This window comes from Sphaerodactylus townsendi, linkage group LG05 (assembly GCF_021028975.2).
Source record: "Sphaerodactylus townsendi isolate TG3544 linkage group LG05, MPM_Stown_v2.3, whole genome shotgun sequence".
In the NCBI taxonomy this organism is placed as follows: Eukaryota; Metazoa; Chordata; class Lepidosauria; order Squamata; family Sphaerodactylidae; genus Sphaerodactylus; species Sphaerodactylus townsendi.
In genome coordinates this window covers 11,651,701-11,669,394 of record NC_059429.1, presented here as the reverse complement: position 1 = coordinate 11,669,394, position 17,694 = coordinate 11,651,701, and the positions used below count along the sequence as shown (strand labels likewise).

The 17,694-nt window shown below is 48.8% G+C and overlaps 1 protein-coding gene across 3 annotated transcripts in view; it reads right to left on the bottom strand.

The window, feature by feature from the left end:
• Positions 1-2,112: 2,112 nt before the first annotated feature.
• Positions 2,113-17,694, bottom strand: part of DOT1L (DOT1 like histone lysine methyltransferase) — an 88,502-nt gene continuing 72,920 nt past the window's right edge. The window contains exons 21-27 of one of the 3 annotated variants that reach the window (XM_048497172.1): positions 16,072-16,556; positions 14,068-14,191; positions 12,409-12,555; positions 10,852-10,981; positions 7,970-8,580; positions 3,610-3,815; positions 2,115-2,400 (exon numbers count right to left, since the gene is read on the bottom strand). In XM_048497172.1, coding sequence (XP_048353129.1) covers positions 2,148-2,400; positions 3,610-3,815; positions 7,970-8,580; positions 10,852-10,981; positions 12,409-12,555; positions 14,068-14,191; positions 16,072-16,556 — 1,956 coding nt within the window. In that variant the 3' untranslated portion in view covers positions 2,115-2,147. Of the gene's footprint in view, positions 2,401-3,609; positions 3,816-7,969; positions 8,581-10,851; positions 10,982-12,408; positions 12,556-14,067; positions 14,192-16,071; positions 16,557-17,694 lie in introns of all 3 variants that reach the window. The other 2 variants (XM_048497173.1, XM_048497174.1) reach the window with 2 other exon arrangements.

Sequence of the window (17,694 nt, the reverse complement as noted above, 5' to 3'; positions counted from 1 at the left end):
GGGGTGGGGGGGGGGGGGGGTGGGGGGGGGGGGGGGTGGGGGGGGGGGGGGGTGGGGGGGGGGGGGGGTGGGGGGGGGGGGGGGTGGGGGGGGGGGGGGGTGGGGGGGGGGGGGGGTGGGGGGGGGGGGGGGTGGGGGGGGGGGGGGGTGGGGGGGGGGGGGGGTGGGGGGGGGGGGGGGTGGGGGGGGGGGGGGGTGGGGGGGGGGGGGGGTGGGGGGGGGGGGGGGTGGGGGGGGGGGGGGGTGGGGGGGGGGGGGGGTGGGGGGGGGGGGGGGTGGGGGGGGGGGGGGGTGGGGGGGGGGGGGGGTGGGGGGGGGGGGGGGTGGGGGGGGGGGGGGGTGGGGGGGGGGGGGGGTGGGGGGGGGGGGGGGTGGGGGGGGGGGGGGGTGGGGGGGGGGGGGGGTGGGGGGGGGGGGGGGTGGGGGGGGGGGGGGGTGGGGGGGGGGGGGGGTGGGGGGGGGGGGGGGTGGGGGGGGGGGGGGGTGGGGGGGGGGGGGGGTGGGGGGGGGGGGGGGTGGGGGGGGGGGGGGGTGGGGGGGGGGGGGGGTGGGGGGGGGGGGGGGTGGGGGGGGGGGGGGGTGGGGGGGGGGGGGGGTGGGGGGGGGGGGGGGTGGGGGGGGGGGGGGGTGGGGGGGGGGGGGGGTGGGGGGGGGGGGGGGTGGGGGGGGGGGGGGGTGGGGGGGGGGGGGGGTAGGGGGGTAGGGGGGGGGGGGGGGGGGGTGGTGGGGCGGGATGGGGGGGGGGAGGGGGGGGGGGGTGGGGGGGGGGGGGGGTGGGGGGAGGGGGGGGTGGGGGGGTGGGGGGGTGGAGGGGGGGGTGGATGGGTGGGGGGGGGGATGCGGGGCTTTCAAAGGCGCCTCGCTCCCCAGTAAGGCAGGGGGGCCAGTCAGGGTCATCCGGCGGGCTGGATGTGGCCCGCAGGCCGTATAATGCCCAGGTCTGGGCTAAGAAGTGACATCATCCCCAAGAGCTGGTTGCTGATCCGACACATGCGTGATTCCTCCCTCGCCCCCAGCTTGTGAGCAAGCTGCAAAAAGAGGCGGGCGTTTGAAGTGCCTGTTTGCCAACATAACCCTCGATACACCGCTAAGCAAGTGCAGCAAAGCACAAGGAAAAGTCATCTTAGAGTTCTACCTTTAGAGGAAAAGAAACCCCCAAGGGCTTACCTGGACCCGTTGTTCTTCTGAGCGGTCTTCTTCTGTGCCTTCAAACTAATGGGCTTTGTGCCTGAGCAGAGCAGCGACATGGAAACTTCCCGAGCTAGCTTTTTTTTTTGGTGCGAAGACCTCCCCTCACCCTCCAAAATGCTGCCTCTGCCTGTGCAGGCCCCCAAGGGGAGTGGGGAGTGACAACATCACACCTTCCTGCTCAGTTCCTTTCAGTCCTCTGCAGCCAAATGACAGGGATTTGGAGCTCCTCTAAGAAATCCACTTCCAGCGAGCTATGAAAAACAGCTCACTTCTACCCGGTGGTGGGATCAAAAAATTTTAGTAACAGGTTCCCATGGTGGTGGGATGTAGCGCCAATGGGGCTGGGCGGGGCACGACGGTTCCCATCTCCCATGTTTCTGACTAACCTCTCCAAAGGTGAGATCTAGCCAGCTCAGGATGTTTCTGAACTGCTTCATTTGCATGAGCATTATCCTGGAGCTGTTACTGAGTCAGCCCCATCCTAAAATCTAATCATCTTTGGACACTCCCCAGGCTTGGAATATTAAGCCTAAATTCATTTTTATCCACCACTTCACTAAGTGTCCTTCTCTTGTCTGTCCTCCGGAAAGCAATAACTTTCTTTGCCCTGGAAAGATTGGGTCACTTGGCATAACCTGAGGGCCTGTTTTCCCCAAAACTATCCTGCCCGCCCAGCACATGATGTTCAGTATTTCCCTGCCTGGTTAATACTGTTCCTAACGCATTGTCTTTCCCTCCATTCTTCTATTGGAGCTTAGCATGGGTCGCTGAACTCTGCCCATTGGACCATTCCTCTTCTGCCCCCCCCCCCCCGGAACCCGGCCATGCCAGCAGGGGCTGATGAGCCCTTCGGGGGAGGGCGGTATAAAAGTGGAATAATAAAATAAATAAATAAATAAATAAATGGGAATTGTAGTCCATGAACATCTTAAGAACCAGAGTTGGACACCCCTATACTAAATTAATAGCAGCCATGTTTCAGGAGAAAGCCCACGCACTCTTGGAAGGACAGATCTAGCCAGGTCAGGATGTTTCTGAGTTGCTGCTCTGTGTAGACACAAAACCCATGAACCTGAGGCACGAGGACCACGAAGAAGTAACGTTCCCTTCCTAGGCGGACACAAGCCAACCATTCCATACTTACTGCTATCCATTGGCTTTTGTGGAGATTTGCTGTCCAGTGATATCGTTGCGATTTTTCTTTCGATTCTAGGAAAAATGGAAGATTTTAAATAAGATTTTTAAAAAGATTTTTTTAAAAAAATTACAGATTCCAAGGAATAAAGAACTGCTTAATAAGCTATGAGATTTATGCTGCCAGGCCAGCTGAGCATAAACTAAAGGGGGAGAGCAAAAGAGCGAATACATTCTTTTCTAGGAGCAGCAGTGGCGTAGGAGGTTAAGAGTTCGTCTATCTAATCTAGAGGAACCGGGTTTGATTCCCAGCTCTGCCACCTGAGCTGTGGAGGCTTATCTGGGGAATTCAGATTAGTCTGTACACTCCCACACATGCCAGCTGGGTGACCTTGGGCTAGTCACAGCTTCTCGGAGCTCTCTCAGCCCCACCCACCTCACAGGGTGTTTGTTGTGAGGGGGGAAGGGCAAGGAGATTGTAAGCCCCTTCGAGTCTCCTGCAGGAGAGAAAGGGGGGATATAAATCCAAACTCTTCTTCTTCTTCTTCTATAGAAAAGGGTCTTGCTTTATTTTGACGGGGATATTAAGGCATTCACCAAAGAAAACGTTTGTACTCTCAAATTTTGACAGACAGCGCTAGAGGGTTTTCAGAAGTCTACTGCTGTGGGTGGAAACAAAATGGATCTCCCACAAACAGCCAACTCCTTCCAATGAGCTCCAACATCAATCTCAAGAAGAAGAAGAGGAGTTTGGATTTATATCCCCCCTTTCTCTCCTGTAAGGAGACTCAAGGGGTTGACAATCTGCTTTCCTTTCCACCCTCACAACAAACACCCTGTGAGGTGGGTGGGGCTGAGAGAGCTCAGAAGAACTGTGACTAGCCCAAGGTCCCCCAGCTGGCGTGTGCTGGAGTGCACCAGCTGAATTCCCCAGATAAGCCTCCACAGCTCAAGCGGCAGAGCGGGGAATCAAACCCGGTTCCTCCAGATTAGAGTGCACCTGCTCTTAACCACTACGCCACCGCTGCTTCCCTTCCCTTCTCTCTGCGCTCCCTTCTCTTTTCTGATTGGTTGACTGGCTGTTTTAAAACACCCAGGTCCTTTCCCAAAGCTATCCTGCAAAAAAGAGACGTGGAAAGCTGACCAATCCAACGTGGGAAGCAGCAAGGGAGTCCCATAACAGGAAGCCATTCTTCTGGCTTAACAAGCCCGCCTCTTGATACAGCCCAGATGGGAAAGGTTTGGCATCCCTCGAGGAACACCAGCCACTGGGACCCTGCTCACCGGGTGCTGTTGTGGTCATCCTCCGAGCCGTGCTCCTCGTCAGACGTCAACGGTGAGTAGTGGATCCCATTCGTTTGAACAATGGGCTTCTCTTTCTTCAGAACAGGGGGCTGGTCGTTGTCCTGGTACGGGACAGGAGAGTTCTTCAGGGAGTTTTCCGGGGAGGAAATGGCTGTGATTTCTAGAGGCTGATTGATATTACTGACCTGGAAAAAGAGGAAGCATGGAACCATTCAGAAGAAAAAGAAGAAGAAGATATCCAATACATAGAACGAGACAGTAAAAACAGAATTATTCAAAATTTTGTAAAACAATAAAATTGAAATGATCTTTGAGAATGTTACGAAACTAGAATAGCTAGTAAAGGAATAAAGACATACCTTCATTTTGTATAATTATATATCAGATAAGGGAAGAATCAGGGGGAAGCCCAAACCAAGCACAAAAGGGGTAGGTGAAATATTTAGGGAAAACCAAGCACAAAAGGGGTAGGTGGAATATTTAGAGAAAATCAATAATAGTACAAGTATAAACAAAGGGTAAGTTAGAATAAGAACATAAGAGTGAAATAAAGGGAATTATACTAGGGGTAAAGGACTAGGGAAATAAGGAAGGGGATTAGTGATAAGAGATAAGAGATAAAATGTTATAGAAAACAGGCTATAGAATTGGTAAGGGTGGAGAGAAGGTATAGATGATAAGGGGGATAGGGTATATTTTAAGAGGGGGTAATTTTGAATGTCCATGGTGATTCATTGTCAAATTAGTAGGGTGTAATGTATAATGTGCAATGTGATATGTGATTTGTTTGTGTTTGAATGTTTATTAGAATGTCTAATATGTAATGTTTAATGTAATAATGTAATAATAAAACTTTTTGTTAAAAAAAGAAGAAAAAGAAGAAGAGTCGGTTTTTATATTACACTTCTCTCTACTGAAAGAAGTTTCAAGGCAGCTTATAATCACCTACCTCGTGAGATAGGTGGGGCTGAGAGAGCCAAGAACAGTGCCTCACCCAAGGTCACCCTTCATGTGGAGGAGCAGGGAATCAAATCCAGCCCTCCAGATCCTCCACTCCTAATCACTACACCACACTGGCTCTGTGATTCAGCAGGGTTGGATTTCACAGGGTTTGTCTGTCTTCTGGGGGCAGCGTTTTATTCTTCTAGCTATGGCCCAGGAATCTATTTTACTGCATAAACAAGCCCCAAACACAGAGATGTAATGCCACTTTTGTGGCATCTACATGGGGGATTGTTTACACGCGACAATAAGCAAGATCCTTCCAGTTCACATGCTACTTCACGCACGGCAGTGCCAAAAAATCACAGAAGCAGGTGCACAGAAGCTCTACCCTCCTAGTGTAACACAAAATGTATCCTGAAACCTCGTTCCTGGAGGAAGGGTCCACTTTTCTCCAAAAGGATTTCAGAGAGGGGAAGACAAACTGGGGACTGCTGTGCGGGGCAGAACCAAGTCATGCTCTGCAGACCGAAGTCCTTGCAACCCACAGGAATTTGACCAGAACTAACCCAAGGATTTTAAAGCACAGTCGAAGCACTTGATCCAGAAAGCACAACAATTTACAGTTTATTGAACACAGCAGGGAAGGGCATTGTTTTGTTCTTATTGCAGCTGACCAAGGCTGGTTTGTCTTATACCAACCGAGCCCATGTGGAAATTCCTTGCAGCTTCTGAAAATCATTTTCTTCCTTTTGAAAACTGCAGAAATATTGTTTGCAAAAACTTGAACCTTGTAGGACTGTCCAGGGTCAAAATGAAAATGTTTTACAAGCTTGTCAATATCCTTCTTGAATTGCAGTGCCCAGAAGTGGACACGGTATTCCAAGAGAAGTCTGACCAATGCAGAACAGTGTGGTATTATTACAGCCCTCGATCTAGATCAGGGATCTGTAACCTGCGGCTCTCCAGATGTTCATGGACTACAAATCTGAATTGAACATCTGGAGAGCCACAAGTTGAAGACCCCTGATCTAGATACTATACTATTAATGCAGCCCAGAATCGCATTGGCTTCCTTGGCTGCCGCACCACACTGCTGACTCATGATCAGAGAGGGAACCTGCTTCACATCACACTGCGCAGCCCTCATGACAGGGCTTTCTCAGTGGAGGCCCCAAAATTACTGGCCCTCTTCAACAGAGTGCTCCAACTGTTCTGCCTCTTCGAAGTTTCAGGAGCTGCCTTTAAAGTACGCTTTTGGATTGGCCAAATTTATTGTGTCTCTCTTAGGTCCTTCTAATCCTGGCTGAGTTGTCACATAATAGATAGAATAAAAGAAACACTTTAAGTAATCCTAAATTGAGACCAGGTTTCTCACTTGCTCGTTTCAATGTTTTCCCGTCTGCTGTTCTACACGGTAGATTTAATGATACAGAAAGGACCAAAAGGTTCTGTTCCTGTAACAATCTACCCACTGAAACTCCCATTCACCAAATATTTAGTTGTTCCAAGACAAGAAAAAATCAGATGTAGATATTCTAACCTTTTTACTTTGGTATATAGTGAAATCTCCGATACATGCAAACTCTTATTCTTGCTAGATAATGGTGACCCCGCAATCTGTGAACTGGTGGCTAATTACCTGTCTGAGCTGCTACATACTTAATATGTTTTAACTGCATCCCTGTTTTTATGTATATTCTTTACTACTGTAATAACTTTTATACTTTATGTTTTTATTATGTTTTTATGCCTATAAGGATCAATAAATAATAGCATATAGCATATGTGCTCCTCTGGGAAAAGTAGTTGTTCAATCACTATTTTTACTGCTGCCTCTTAAACGTTCTTGATCTTGGTGTTTCTCATTCTGTTCATAAATTTAGGAATCTCTTGCTTTTTAAAACTTAAATTGCATTTATTGTTTTAAGGTTGGATGGTCTGCTTGCCTGGGTTTTTCACTGAAGAGCAGATACCTTTTTAATACCGTATATACTCATGTATAAGTCGAATTTTTCAGCACATTTTTAATGCTGAAAAAGCTCCCCTCGACTTATATGCGGGTCATTAAAAATTTTTGTGTGTTTTTACTTTGCCGGCCAGCAGGTGGCGCAGTTTTTATGCTAGCTGCACCAAAATTTCAGGGTACACTCAGAAGACACTCCTGATGATACCAGCCAAGTTTGGTAAAGTTTGGTTCAGGGGGTCCAAAGTTATGGACCCCCAAAGGAGGTGCTCCCATTCCCCATTGTTTTCAATGGGAGCTATTAGTAGATGGGGCTACCCTTTTGAGGGTCCATAACTTTGGATCCTTTCTGAGCCAAACTTCACCAAACCTGGCTGGTCTCATCAGAGAGAGATCTCTTTACTGATACCCTCAGCCAGGTTTGGTGAAGTTTGGGTCAGGGGATCCAAAGTTATTGACCCCCCAAAGGGGATGCCCCATCCCGGCCATTGTTTTACAATGGAAGTAATAGTAGATTTTCCATTTCTGATAATATCCCTCTTCCTTTAAAATCTAAGTTGGGTTACATTTGGACATACAGATGATGATGAGGAATCCAGTTTTGGAGGATTTTAACTCTTTGCGTGTTTTTTTAGCTTGGTTGCTGGTTGAGCTAAGGTTTTTGTACTTTTAAAGTTACTGTTGATGTACTCATATTGTTCTTGTTGACCCTCTTTTCCAATTTCTTTACGAGAGCCAGTTTACTGTTTTGCTTTGAAATAAATATTCAAAAACATTTAACCTACTGATGCCTCAATTGATGTAATTTTATTGGCATCTGTTTTATTTTTGAAATTTGCTACTCAGCAGCTGCTGCGATTTCCCACCACCGACTTCATACGCGAGTCAATTAGTTTTCCCAGTTTTTTTTGTGGTAAAATTAGGTGCCCCTCGACACCACATTGAGAGATTGGAGCTAATTCTATACTTGAGTATATCACGGTAGCTTCAAAAAGAATGAAGGTCATTTCAGCTCGATTTGAGACCAGCGGCAGATTTTCACAGTATAAGCTTTCAAGAGTCACACCTCCCTTCTTAAGTATACTTTTAAAGCAGGGGTGTCCAACTCTGGCCCTTCAGATGTTCATGGGCTACAATTCCCATCAGCCCCTGTTGGCCATGCCAGCAGGGGCTGATGGGAATTGTAGTCCATGAACATCTGAAGCGCCAGAGTTGGACACCTCTGTTTTAAGGCAATGTTGTAAATAACTCTACAATAAAAGTTATACTGGCCCACTTGCCCACGAGTCTGCAAAGTCTGAGTCACATTTGACAAGCCCCCAATAACCAGTTTCTGGTTTCAGAAAACCTCCCTGCTTGGTCACTGAAAGGAGATCTGTGCTCGCCCCAGGGGAGCCCCGGTTAAAAATCACACAGCCCTAAATTCCTCACCATTGAATTAATATTAAGCGGGGACCCCGAAGGCTGAGTGAAGAGCCCGGCCACTGCCGGCAATGATTTGCGTTTTGGCGACACCCCGCAGTTCACGTTAGGCATTCCTGTGGAGGACCGCTTCCTCCGGCCACGCTTCTTCCCGTCCTGCATGTAGGCCTGGCTGCACTCCATCCGGATGCTTGCAGTAAGGGGGCTGTGCTTACTGGAGGGAGAGTGCTTTATGGTTCCCGTTGCAGGAGAGATGGTGAAGATGATCCTTCGCTTGCCCTCGCTTTCAGGATCGGAGAACGCCATGTCTGACTGCATGTCCCCCCGGGCCCCTTCGGCAAACGCCTTTTGGGAGTCCACGTACTGCAGTACCCCTCCCAGGCCCTGGGAGGCCCCATTCAGTCTAGGGCTCGGTGAGTGCTGGTGAGCAGGCGAGTTCTGCCCGGAATTCCGCGACGGCATCATCAGCAAGGAAGGGTGCTGCGGGGTAGAGCTCTGAGATCCCACTGAATTGAACAGGCTTCCTGAACTGGATGTGTCCTCCAGAGCCGCGTGATCGATGCTATGGTTAAACTGGGCGGGGCTGTTCGAAAGAGTCCCGTTGGCCATGTAAGAAAAACCTGTGGAGGAGGAGACAGAAGGGAGCAGGGACCTGTTAAATCAATCTCCCCCTGCCACCCCCCCGCCCCCAAAATCCTTAAAAAGTGTACAATTAAGACCAACAGAATCCCTTTTTCAAAAACAAAGCCAAAGAATTAAAATTATCCTAAACCGGCATGACATGTAAACGTCTTCTCTTAAACTGACCTATTTTGCTGTACCCACATATTGCTCCTGACTTAAAAAAAACCTTTTCTGACAGAAGAAGAAGAGAGAAGAAGAGTTTGGATTTATATCCCCCCCTTTCTCTCCTGCAGGAGACTCAAAGGGGCTTACAATCTCCTTGCCCTTCCCCCCTCACAACAAACACCCTGTGAGGTAGGGGGGGCTGAGAGAGCTCCGAGAAGCTGTGACTAGCCCAAGGTCACCCAGCTGGCCTGTGTGGGAGTGCAAGGGCTAATCTGAATTCCCCAGATAAGCCTCCACAGCTCAGGCGGCAGAGCTGGGAATCAAACCCGGTTCCTCCAGATTAGATACACGAGCTCTTAACCTCCTATGCCACTGCGTAGTATTAAAGGATGCTGCTTGAACAGAATGTGGCATGATTGGCCCACTCTTATTACCTTTTGGGTGGACGCTGGCTTCGTGCCAATGGTATGCAACTTTCTAATCACTGATCTGAGTCATTTAAAAGATTCCATTTGTGCTTTTATCTGACAGTGAAATGTATCAATATACAACCGCACCAACGGAAACCTATAGAAATCAAAGCACTACCAGTTGTGCTTTGATTTCTATAGGTTTCATCTGTGCTTGTAGTCAGGTAGCATGCACACTGTAATATCACTTTTGTCCACCGAAGAAGGCCAGCGGGCCAAAACGTGTTTGGTTTGGGTGATAAAAGTGCGGCACAGGATCTTTTTCATTGTGATTTTATACACATAAAGCAGGAGGTCATGGACCGTCTACTATGATGTTATGATTTCAATTTGAATAAATGCACATGTATTTTTGCTATATGGCAGTTTTAAATTCAGTGGCCCTGATCTGTTCTTGACCTTTTGGTACTTAATTCCCAGAAAAAAAATTAAGACATACAGTATTAAGTGGGAGGTTAAAAAAAAAAGAGCAGTAGAAACACAGCACTGGGAAAACATTTTAACCTGGCTCTGGAAAATTAAAAGATTACACACTAGATGGATTGATAGCTACACCCCTGGGCTGTGGAACCTGAAAACAGACCAACACAATGGATTGGACTGCCCTCCCTCCCTCCCTCCCACCATGCTTTTCATGGATTACAGAAATCCCGCAAAGTTGACTTTTTGGGTACCTTCCCACACTGAGGTGGGTCTCTCTCCCCAAACATCTTTTTTTTTTTTTAGGGTCTTGTCCTGTATCTAAAATGCCATTCATTCAGCCTTTATTTGGCATAACCGATATAAAATCACATCAAAATACAAACTTGTAACATATAGCAAATAGAGTTGGTTCATACATACTATTGCTTATAGGACACTTCCAATAGAAAATTTGCAGCCATTTTGCAGATTGCGGCATCAGAGTTATTTAATAAAAACAATAATCTGCTTGGTTCATCTAGCTCGCTAGGTATCATAGAAAGCAACCTAGAGTATTTAATTCTAATACTTACCGATTTGGGACAACAGAACAGTTGGTGAGTTAATGTTTCTAATTGGTTTGCATCACACGAGCACACCCTTTTGCTCATTTCTAGGTTGTTATATCTACCACGTAGTATAGCAGAAGGGAAAACGTTGAAGCGAGCAAGTGAAAAAAACTCTTCTCTGGTTTAGATTGGCCAGATGATACAAATAGGAGGCCATTCTGTTATGTTGTAAAGGGATTGATAGATGTAAAGGAGAGCAAGTTTTCCTTGCTGCCAGGGTTAAATAGTTCCATTCTCTCTCCAACAATTTTTGTTTTAATAATTTATACGATTCTGAACAAGTTAAAAGTAGAAGGGAATCAAGAGGTATACCAAGTGATTCGATCTTCCCCTCTATCAGTGAGAACCATGGATTAATCTGGGTATCTGACAGTATTAGATAAACCAGAGAGTACTTATTGTAAGTATCTAAAATGCCAAAGCTTTACATCAAAGGCTCTGGTAAAAAGGGGGGGGGAAGCTGTTTGACTGCACAAGGGAACAACGGCAAACGGTTCCTGCCTTTTAGCGGGCCACAGAGACTCCTGGCCATCTGGAGATTCAAGGTACAGAGGTGTCCGCCCCTTTTCCCCACACAGGCCCTTGGCAGGAGGGGACTCACCTGAGGTAGCCGAAATCAGCGGCTTGTTAGCAGCAACACTGCTCATGCCGTTATGAGAACTAGCACCATATTGTTTATCAAGTGTCGAAAAGGAGTCACGGTTCTGGTGGACTGGGCTAGGTGTGCTTCTCTGGAAGGAGGAAAAGACAGACAATGTGTTGTTAAAGGCTGGGATCGACTGGGCGTCGGAGGTTTTCCAGGCTGTGTGGCCGGGACGTTTTTGCTCCTGACATTTAGCCGGCATCTACGACCGGCACCCTCAGAGGCATGTCACGCTGGGAGAAATGCATCTTGCAGTGAAATGCCTCTGAAGATGCCGGTCATAGATGTGGGTGAAACATGGCCAGACCACGGCCACAAAGCCCAGAAAGCCACAACGCCCAAAGACTTCAGAGAGTGAGCGACTGACTTTGTGGTTTGGATAAGGCAGCTGGATCACAGGCAGGGGGTGACCACAAAGTCAGTGCCAAGGGGCCCAAAACAGAGCCGCCCGTGGCTAGGGAAGCCCGACCCGCCTCTAAAAGGTTACTGTAATTTACATAACCCTTCTCAGCATGCAGACTGTATTTTCCTTATCCACTTAATACCCGGAAGCTTGTTAGCATTAAAAAAAAACCCACCCCAAAACGAACTAATCCAAGGCTTCACAAAGTAAATTTGAAGTTGTGCTAGGGTGGGTCTTTTACTGCCGAAAACTAACAGCCTTATTGTGCTGGACTGAGCTAGGAGGTAAAATGTTAACATAGGTTTTGAACCTCTGATGACCAGCTTCCAAGCCTTAAAAAGGATTTTTTTCAGGAGTCCATGCTATACCCTGGAATCTGGACAGGGGACTCTACTTTTACATATCCTGCCAGGGTTCTTTCTCCCTTTTACCTTCACAACAACTCTGCAAGGTAGGCTACACAGAGAAATAGCAACTGGCCCCAGGTGACCGGTCATATTTCACAGTCAAGTGGGAATTTGAACCAGAGGGTCTCCTTGGAGCAAAGCCAAACACTGCAACCACCACCTCATGCGGGCCCCGTCTGAATCCAGGAAATTCTGCTGTGAGGCACAGAAAGCTCAAAGTATCTGCACTCTTTGGCCCTACAGATACAGTTCAAAGTCAGTGGCCTTCAACCTTTCCAGATCTGAAAGTGCGTGACAGGAGGCAAGGCGAAGTGTGGACGGCAAGGCGAGAGGGCCAAAAGACGACGAGCCGAGTGCTCGGAAGTGGACCACAGCAAGGAGCAGGCTGGGGGCCAGAGCCACGGAGGAATCCTCAGCACCACAGAGTGACCGCATGTGGGTGTCCTGCTGCTCTTCTCGACATGCCTAGAGAGGCAGAAGGCGTGGCACCCTCGCCCTCTATCTCAGAGGGCCTTCCCAATGGCAGCAAAGAGGCTGTTCCGTAACAACATGTGACCCAGGGAGAGGGGGCTCTGCAACCCCCAACCCCGAGCATCTGATCTGTGGGATGAAGACCACTGCTGAAGGGCACTGTCATCTCCGGTCTAGCTTGATAAAGAAGGGACAGGAGGGGGGAAGGAAAAGGTCAAGGAGCCCTTTACTCACCACCTTCTCAACACGGCTAGGTAGGACTACGCTGGCCAGGGGGATACTAACAGGGAGTTTATTGGGCTGCACTGTGCTGAGGGGAATACTGATGGGAAGGCTGGTGATGGTCTCCCCGCTACTCGCAGGCGTCCTCTCTCGCAAAGCCTGCAAACACACAAAGCAGACAACGCCCAATGCAGCTCTCCCTTGCGCCTGCGGCCGAACCACCCTGAACATGCCCCCCTCTCTGCTGAACTGAGCTTTCCCTTCCAGCCGGGGCTTCTGGGCTGGGCTGCAGACAAGCACCACGTGTGCTTGCGATCGTTCACGCCGGGATGTCAAACTCGCGGCCCTCCAGATGTTCATGAGCTACAATCCCCATCAGTCCCTTCCAACATGAGCCTTGGCTATGCTGGCAAGGGCTGATGGGAACTGTAGTTTGTGAACATCTGGAGGGCTGCGAGTTTGACACCTGCAATTGCAAGCGCTCCACCCGCCCGTACGGACTAACCAGTTTGTATTACACCAACGTACGGCACAGAAAACAGCCAACGGCCTTATCCAGCCAGCCTACACAGACAACAAGCGCACACATTGTTTTGACCGTCGTTCCAAAAGAGTCAGTATAACCGTAGTGCCATTTGCTCTCTTGCCTAGAGCGTTACAAGGTGAAAGCACCAATCCATGGGACTGTGTGCTTGTGGCGGTTATATATATATAATGAGCCAGATACAGTATCTAATGGCTCTAGTGCGAACATTTAAACTCTATTTTTAATGAAAATAATTAAAACATTTATATAACAGAACCATAACTCTACATCAACAACAAAGTATACTTGGTTGTTGATTTAGAGTTGTGGTTCTGTTATATAAATGCTTTAATTATCTTCATTAAAAATAGAGTTTTAACGTTCGCACTAGAGCCAGACAGATGCTTGTGGTTGTTACCCAGTTCTTTAATTTTTAAAAAGAGCACTGTGCATTTTAAGACATGCCCCAATAAGCTAGAGAGGTTCTTATTTGCGTTTCTGGTTCACTTACAATGCAAGAATATTCAGCTGTGTAGAAATTCTAAAATGTGGGCTTTAATTGCTCCCGCAGAATGGGTTTTTGTCCCTCCATTGACGATTATTTTCAAAACAAGTCAGGAGCACCGATCTACGCAGCTGTCTCCCTTGTGTGTTTATTTGCACCTCTCGTTTCCAATTTTCTGGACTGCACTCGGTTATAAAACCCACTTAAAATGTTTATTTGATCAGAAACAATCCCTCCATCCCAAGTAGACAACCCGCTGAATGTATTATCATTCTCCCATATGAATAGTTAAAGCCACACGGCCAAAGAGCTCACTCAAGGATACTAGAATCACGTAAGCATTTTCACACAAAAAAAAATTAAGTTGGATGCTTCAGTCTGTACCGGAACTTGTACCATCTACAGGTTCATACTGGGGGAGTTACAAGAAGCACAAACGAACTCCCTCTGATTTAGGACATAGCACGAAGGTCTCTCAAGAGCAACAACCATAAGCATCTATCTCTCATTTGGCTCCCCAAACCCCATTGCCAGACTATCATTATTATCACGCCTTGGAACTCAACAACTGGATAAACGCTACCTGGCTAGCAAAACCACAGCTAAAAGCCTAGGATCAGGGGCTCTGCAGCTTCCTTACCTTCTCGTGAGCAACAGGCAAAGCTGTTGGTGAAGAAGGACGGGATTCCTGAGGGCTCATCTTTATGCCGTTCGGTATTGTCGGACTCGGGAAAGTAACGCCGTTCTCTTTTATGTGCTCAGCTCTGTAACAAGAGAGGATGGAGTTTTGAGACGGGCCCTGGCAACGACAGCAACAGGGGTGTTTGTGGAGGAGCTGCAGGTCGTGGGGCAGAAGGCTTCTTTGGTGGAAAGGTGATTTTTCCGGCTCAGGCTCTGGAATCGCCAACTAAGGATCTGGGGGGAAACGGCTGGTGGGAAAGTCCTTGGATAACCACTGCCAGTCAGGGAAGAGGAGGCTGCACTGAATGGGTGGGCAAACTGACATATTTAGAAAACCCAGTGGCACTTAAGGAGTCTGTTGTTGTTGTTTTTTTAATTGCAGAGCATTGGCTTTCATAAGCTATACTTCACCAAACATTCAGGCAAGTTTCATGCCTGTTGAACAAAAGGATGGTTTCAGAGGACAGCCGTCATGGTCTGCTGTAGAACAGCTAGATCCGAGTCCAATAGCACCTTACTGACCAACAAGATTTTTGGGGAGTATAAGAGTTCAGAACCAAAGTTTTGACTCGTGAATGCTTATACCTCAAAAAGCTTCATGGCCTCCAAGATGACGCTGGACTCGAATCCAACATAGGCCAGCTGGGTGACCTTGGGCTAGTCACAGTTCTTCTGAGCTCACCCAGCCCCACCTACCTCACAGGGTGTTTGTTGTGAGGGGGGAAGGGCAATGAGATTGTAAGCCCCTTTGAGTCTCCTACAGGAAAGAAAGGGGGGATATAAATCAAAACTCTTCTTCTTCAACAAAAAGACGGTGGCTCTTAAACTGTGTTCTGAATGGAACCCCAACCCCTTCTGAGGGAAAATTTCCCCCGATACCAATCTTGTCTTCTGTGACTGATCTCCCCTAGCGAAGCGCAGCCATAACAAAAGACAAGTGTGTTGGGAGAGGGTAGTCCTGGGGGAACACTTTCCATTTATTTAGTTTGATTTGTGAGGCGTCCTTCCCACAGGTACTCAGCGTGTCACGCAACACCAATATGATAAAATCCAATAAAAATGCATATATTCTCAACAGGGCAGGCGTCATAAAGTCCAGGTAAGGAGAGGGTGATTACAAAAGACTATCCCCACACTCACTTGTTCTGGCTCAATGGAAGGAATGGGACAAGGGAAAAGGAAGGGAGGCCAATAGATGGTACCGTATATACTCGTGTATACGTCGAGTTTTTCAGCCCTTTTTTAGGCTGAAAAATGCCCCCTTGGTTTATACCCGAGGGTCCCACACCCCTTCCCCACCTTGGTCAGCCCCCAGCTGCAGCGCTTACTCGTGCAGTGCCTCATCCCCCTCACTCACTCACACTTTCCTTTCCCCGCAGGCTATGAGGCTCGGCTTCAGGGAAGCTGCTGCTCAGGTAGCCTGTCTCTATGACTTTCTTAAAAGGGAAATGCTCCAAAGATTGCTTAAGCTGCGCCCCCTGCAGGCCAAAAACTTAAGCAATCTTTGGAGCATTGCCCTTTTAAGAAAGTCAAAGAGATAGGCTGCCCGAGCGGCAGCTTCCCTGAAGCCGAGCCTCAGAGCCTGCGGGGAAAGGAAAGGTGAGTGAGTGAGGGGCCGGGGCTAAAAGGGGCCGTGGTTGAGATGCAGTGGGTTGCAGTGCAGGGCTGATCATGGAGCTGCTGAATTTCCCACCCTCGACTTATACACGAGTCAATAAGTTTCCCCAGGGTTTTTTTGGGTAAAATGGGATGCCTCAACTTATACTCGGGTCGACTTATACACCAGTATATGCGGGTATATTAGGACAATATATCGGCAGCTTTGCATCTCAAAAACGCATTCCCTGGAAATCTCATCAGTCTTTAGTGGTTTGAAAGCTGTACTGAGTTTCCTGCTGCGTTCCTTTTTCAAATAAGGCAATTCCCCTCCCCGCCCCCCAACCAGGATTAAAGAGAAGCTCACCTCTGGTGGTTTTCATTACTTGCTGATTTCCCACTGCCTGTATGGTCCTGGTTCAGGTGCCTCCGAAGGGCTATCTTAGCTGGGGAGAACCTGGTGTAATCTGGCAAGGACAAGCTAGCGGACTTGTCCGGCTTCTGCCTACAGTGGTGGTTTGGGGTACAAGGGACAATATCTTGGTCCAGGTGGGACGCTGCATACTGTGGGGTACCCTGCTTGGAGAAGGGTCTGCCAAGAGCATTGTGGATCTCATACGGGGTAGCGTGGCCGTTCATTGACAGTTCGGGGCTCATGCCGTTCATCTGGGGCACTGGGAACTTGGGGGTCTCCAGTTCCAGTGGGAACATGCTGTGGTCAGGCTCCGGCTTGCGGGTCAGGTGGTTTTTGTGGCGCGGCTGCGACGGAAGCGATTCGTCGGGGGGCATGCACGATTTCAGCTGCAGGAGCTCCTGCTGCCTTTGGCTCTTCTCGAGTTCCACAATGCTGATCTTTAAAAGGAAAAAAAGAGAGAGAAATAGAATGAAATTGGATACTGCACGGTTGGCATAACACGGCACTTTAGAGCAGCTGCTTCCTTCCCCGAAAACTTGTCCCTACTCAAAGCTGAGCACTTGTCATGCCAGATTGGAGACTTCCACTCATAACCACTATGCCACTCAATAAATCCAAAGCCAAAGGCATCCCTCTCCAACCTCCAGCAAGACCTCCAGCAGGGACAGCCTAAATCTCACTCTGGCATCTGTCTGGTGGAGAAGCTAGGGAAGCGATGGCGAACCTTTTTGAGACTGAGTGCCCAAATTGCAACCCAAAACCCACTTATTTATCGCAAAGTGCCAACCCGGCAATTGAACCTGAATACAGAGGTTTTAGTTGAGAAAAAATGGTTGGCTCTGAGGCGTTACTCAGGAGTAAGCTTGGTGGTAGTCGATGGCTTTGCTTTGAAGCAACCGTGAAACAATTCCAACGGGTGAACATAAGAACATAAGAACTAGCCTGCTGGATCAGACCAGAGTCCATCTAGTCCAGCATTCTGCTACTCGCAGTGGCCCACCAGGTGCCTTTGGGAGCTCACATGCAGGATGTGAAAGCAATGGCCTTCTGCTGCTGCTGCTGCTCCTGAGCACCTGGTCTGCTAAGGCATTTGCAATCTGAGATCAAGGAGGATCAAGATTGGTAGCCATAAATTGACTTCTCCTCCATAAATCTGTCCAAGCCCTTTTTAAAGCTAACACGGTGAATCACGACCCTAGGAGGGTTTACTCAGAAGCAAGCCCCATTTCCAGCAACCGAGTTTACTTCCGGGTAAAGGATCACGCTTTAGTTCTTCGCATGAAAATCAGTGGGATTCTAAACAGCACTTAACAGGGTTACCCGCACGCTTACTTCCCCAAAACTGGCACAGATTAGCGGTTTTTTAATGCTAATAATCGAGCCCAGTGGCCCAGGCTAGCCTAGATGTGTTGGGGACACCTGCCTGCCTGCGCCGCGCCCACAGAACTGAGCTCTGAGTGCCACCTCGCTGGCACCTCGCGGCTATAGGTTCGTAATCACTGGGGATTAATGCAGGAGATTGCTTTTCGAGTCCCCTGACTTTCATCTCCAACCTTCCAGCTGCTGGGTCCAAGG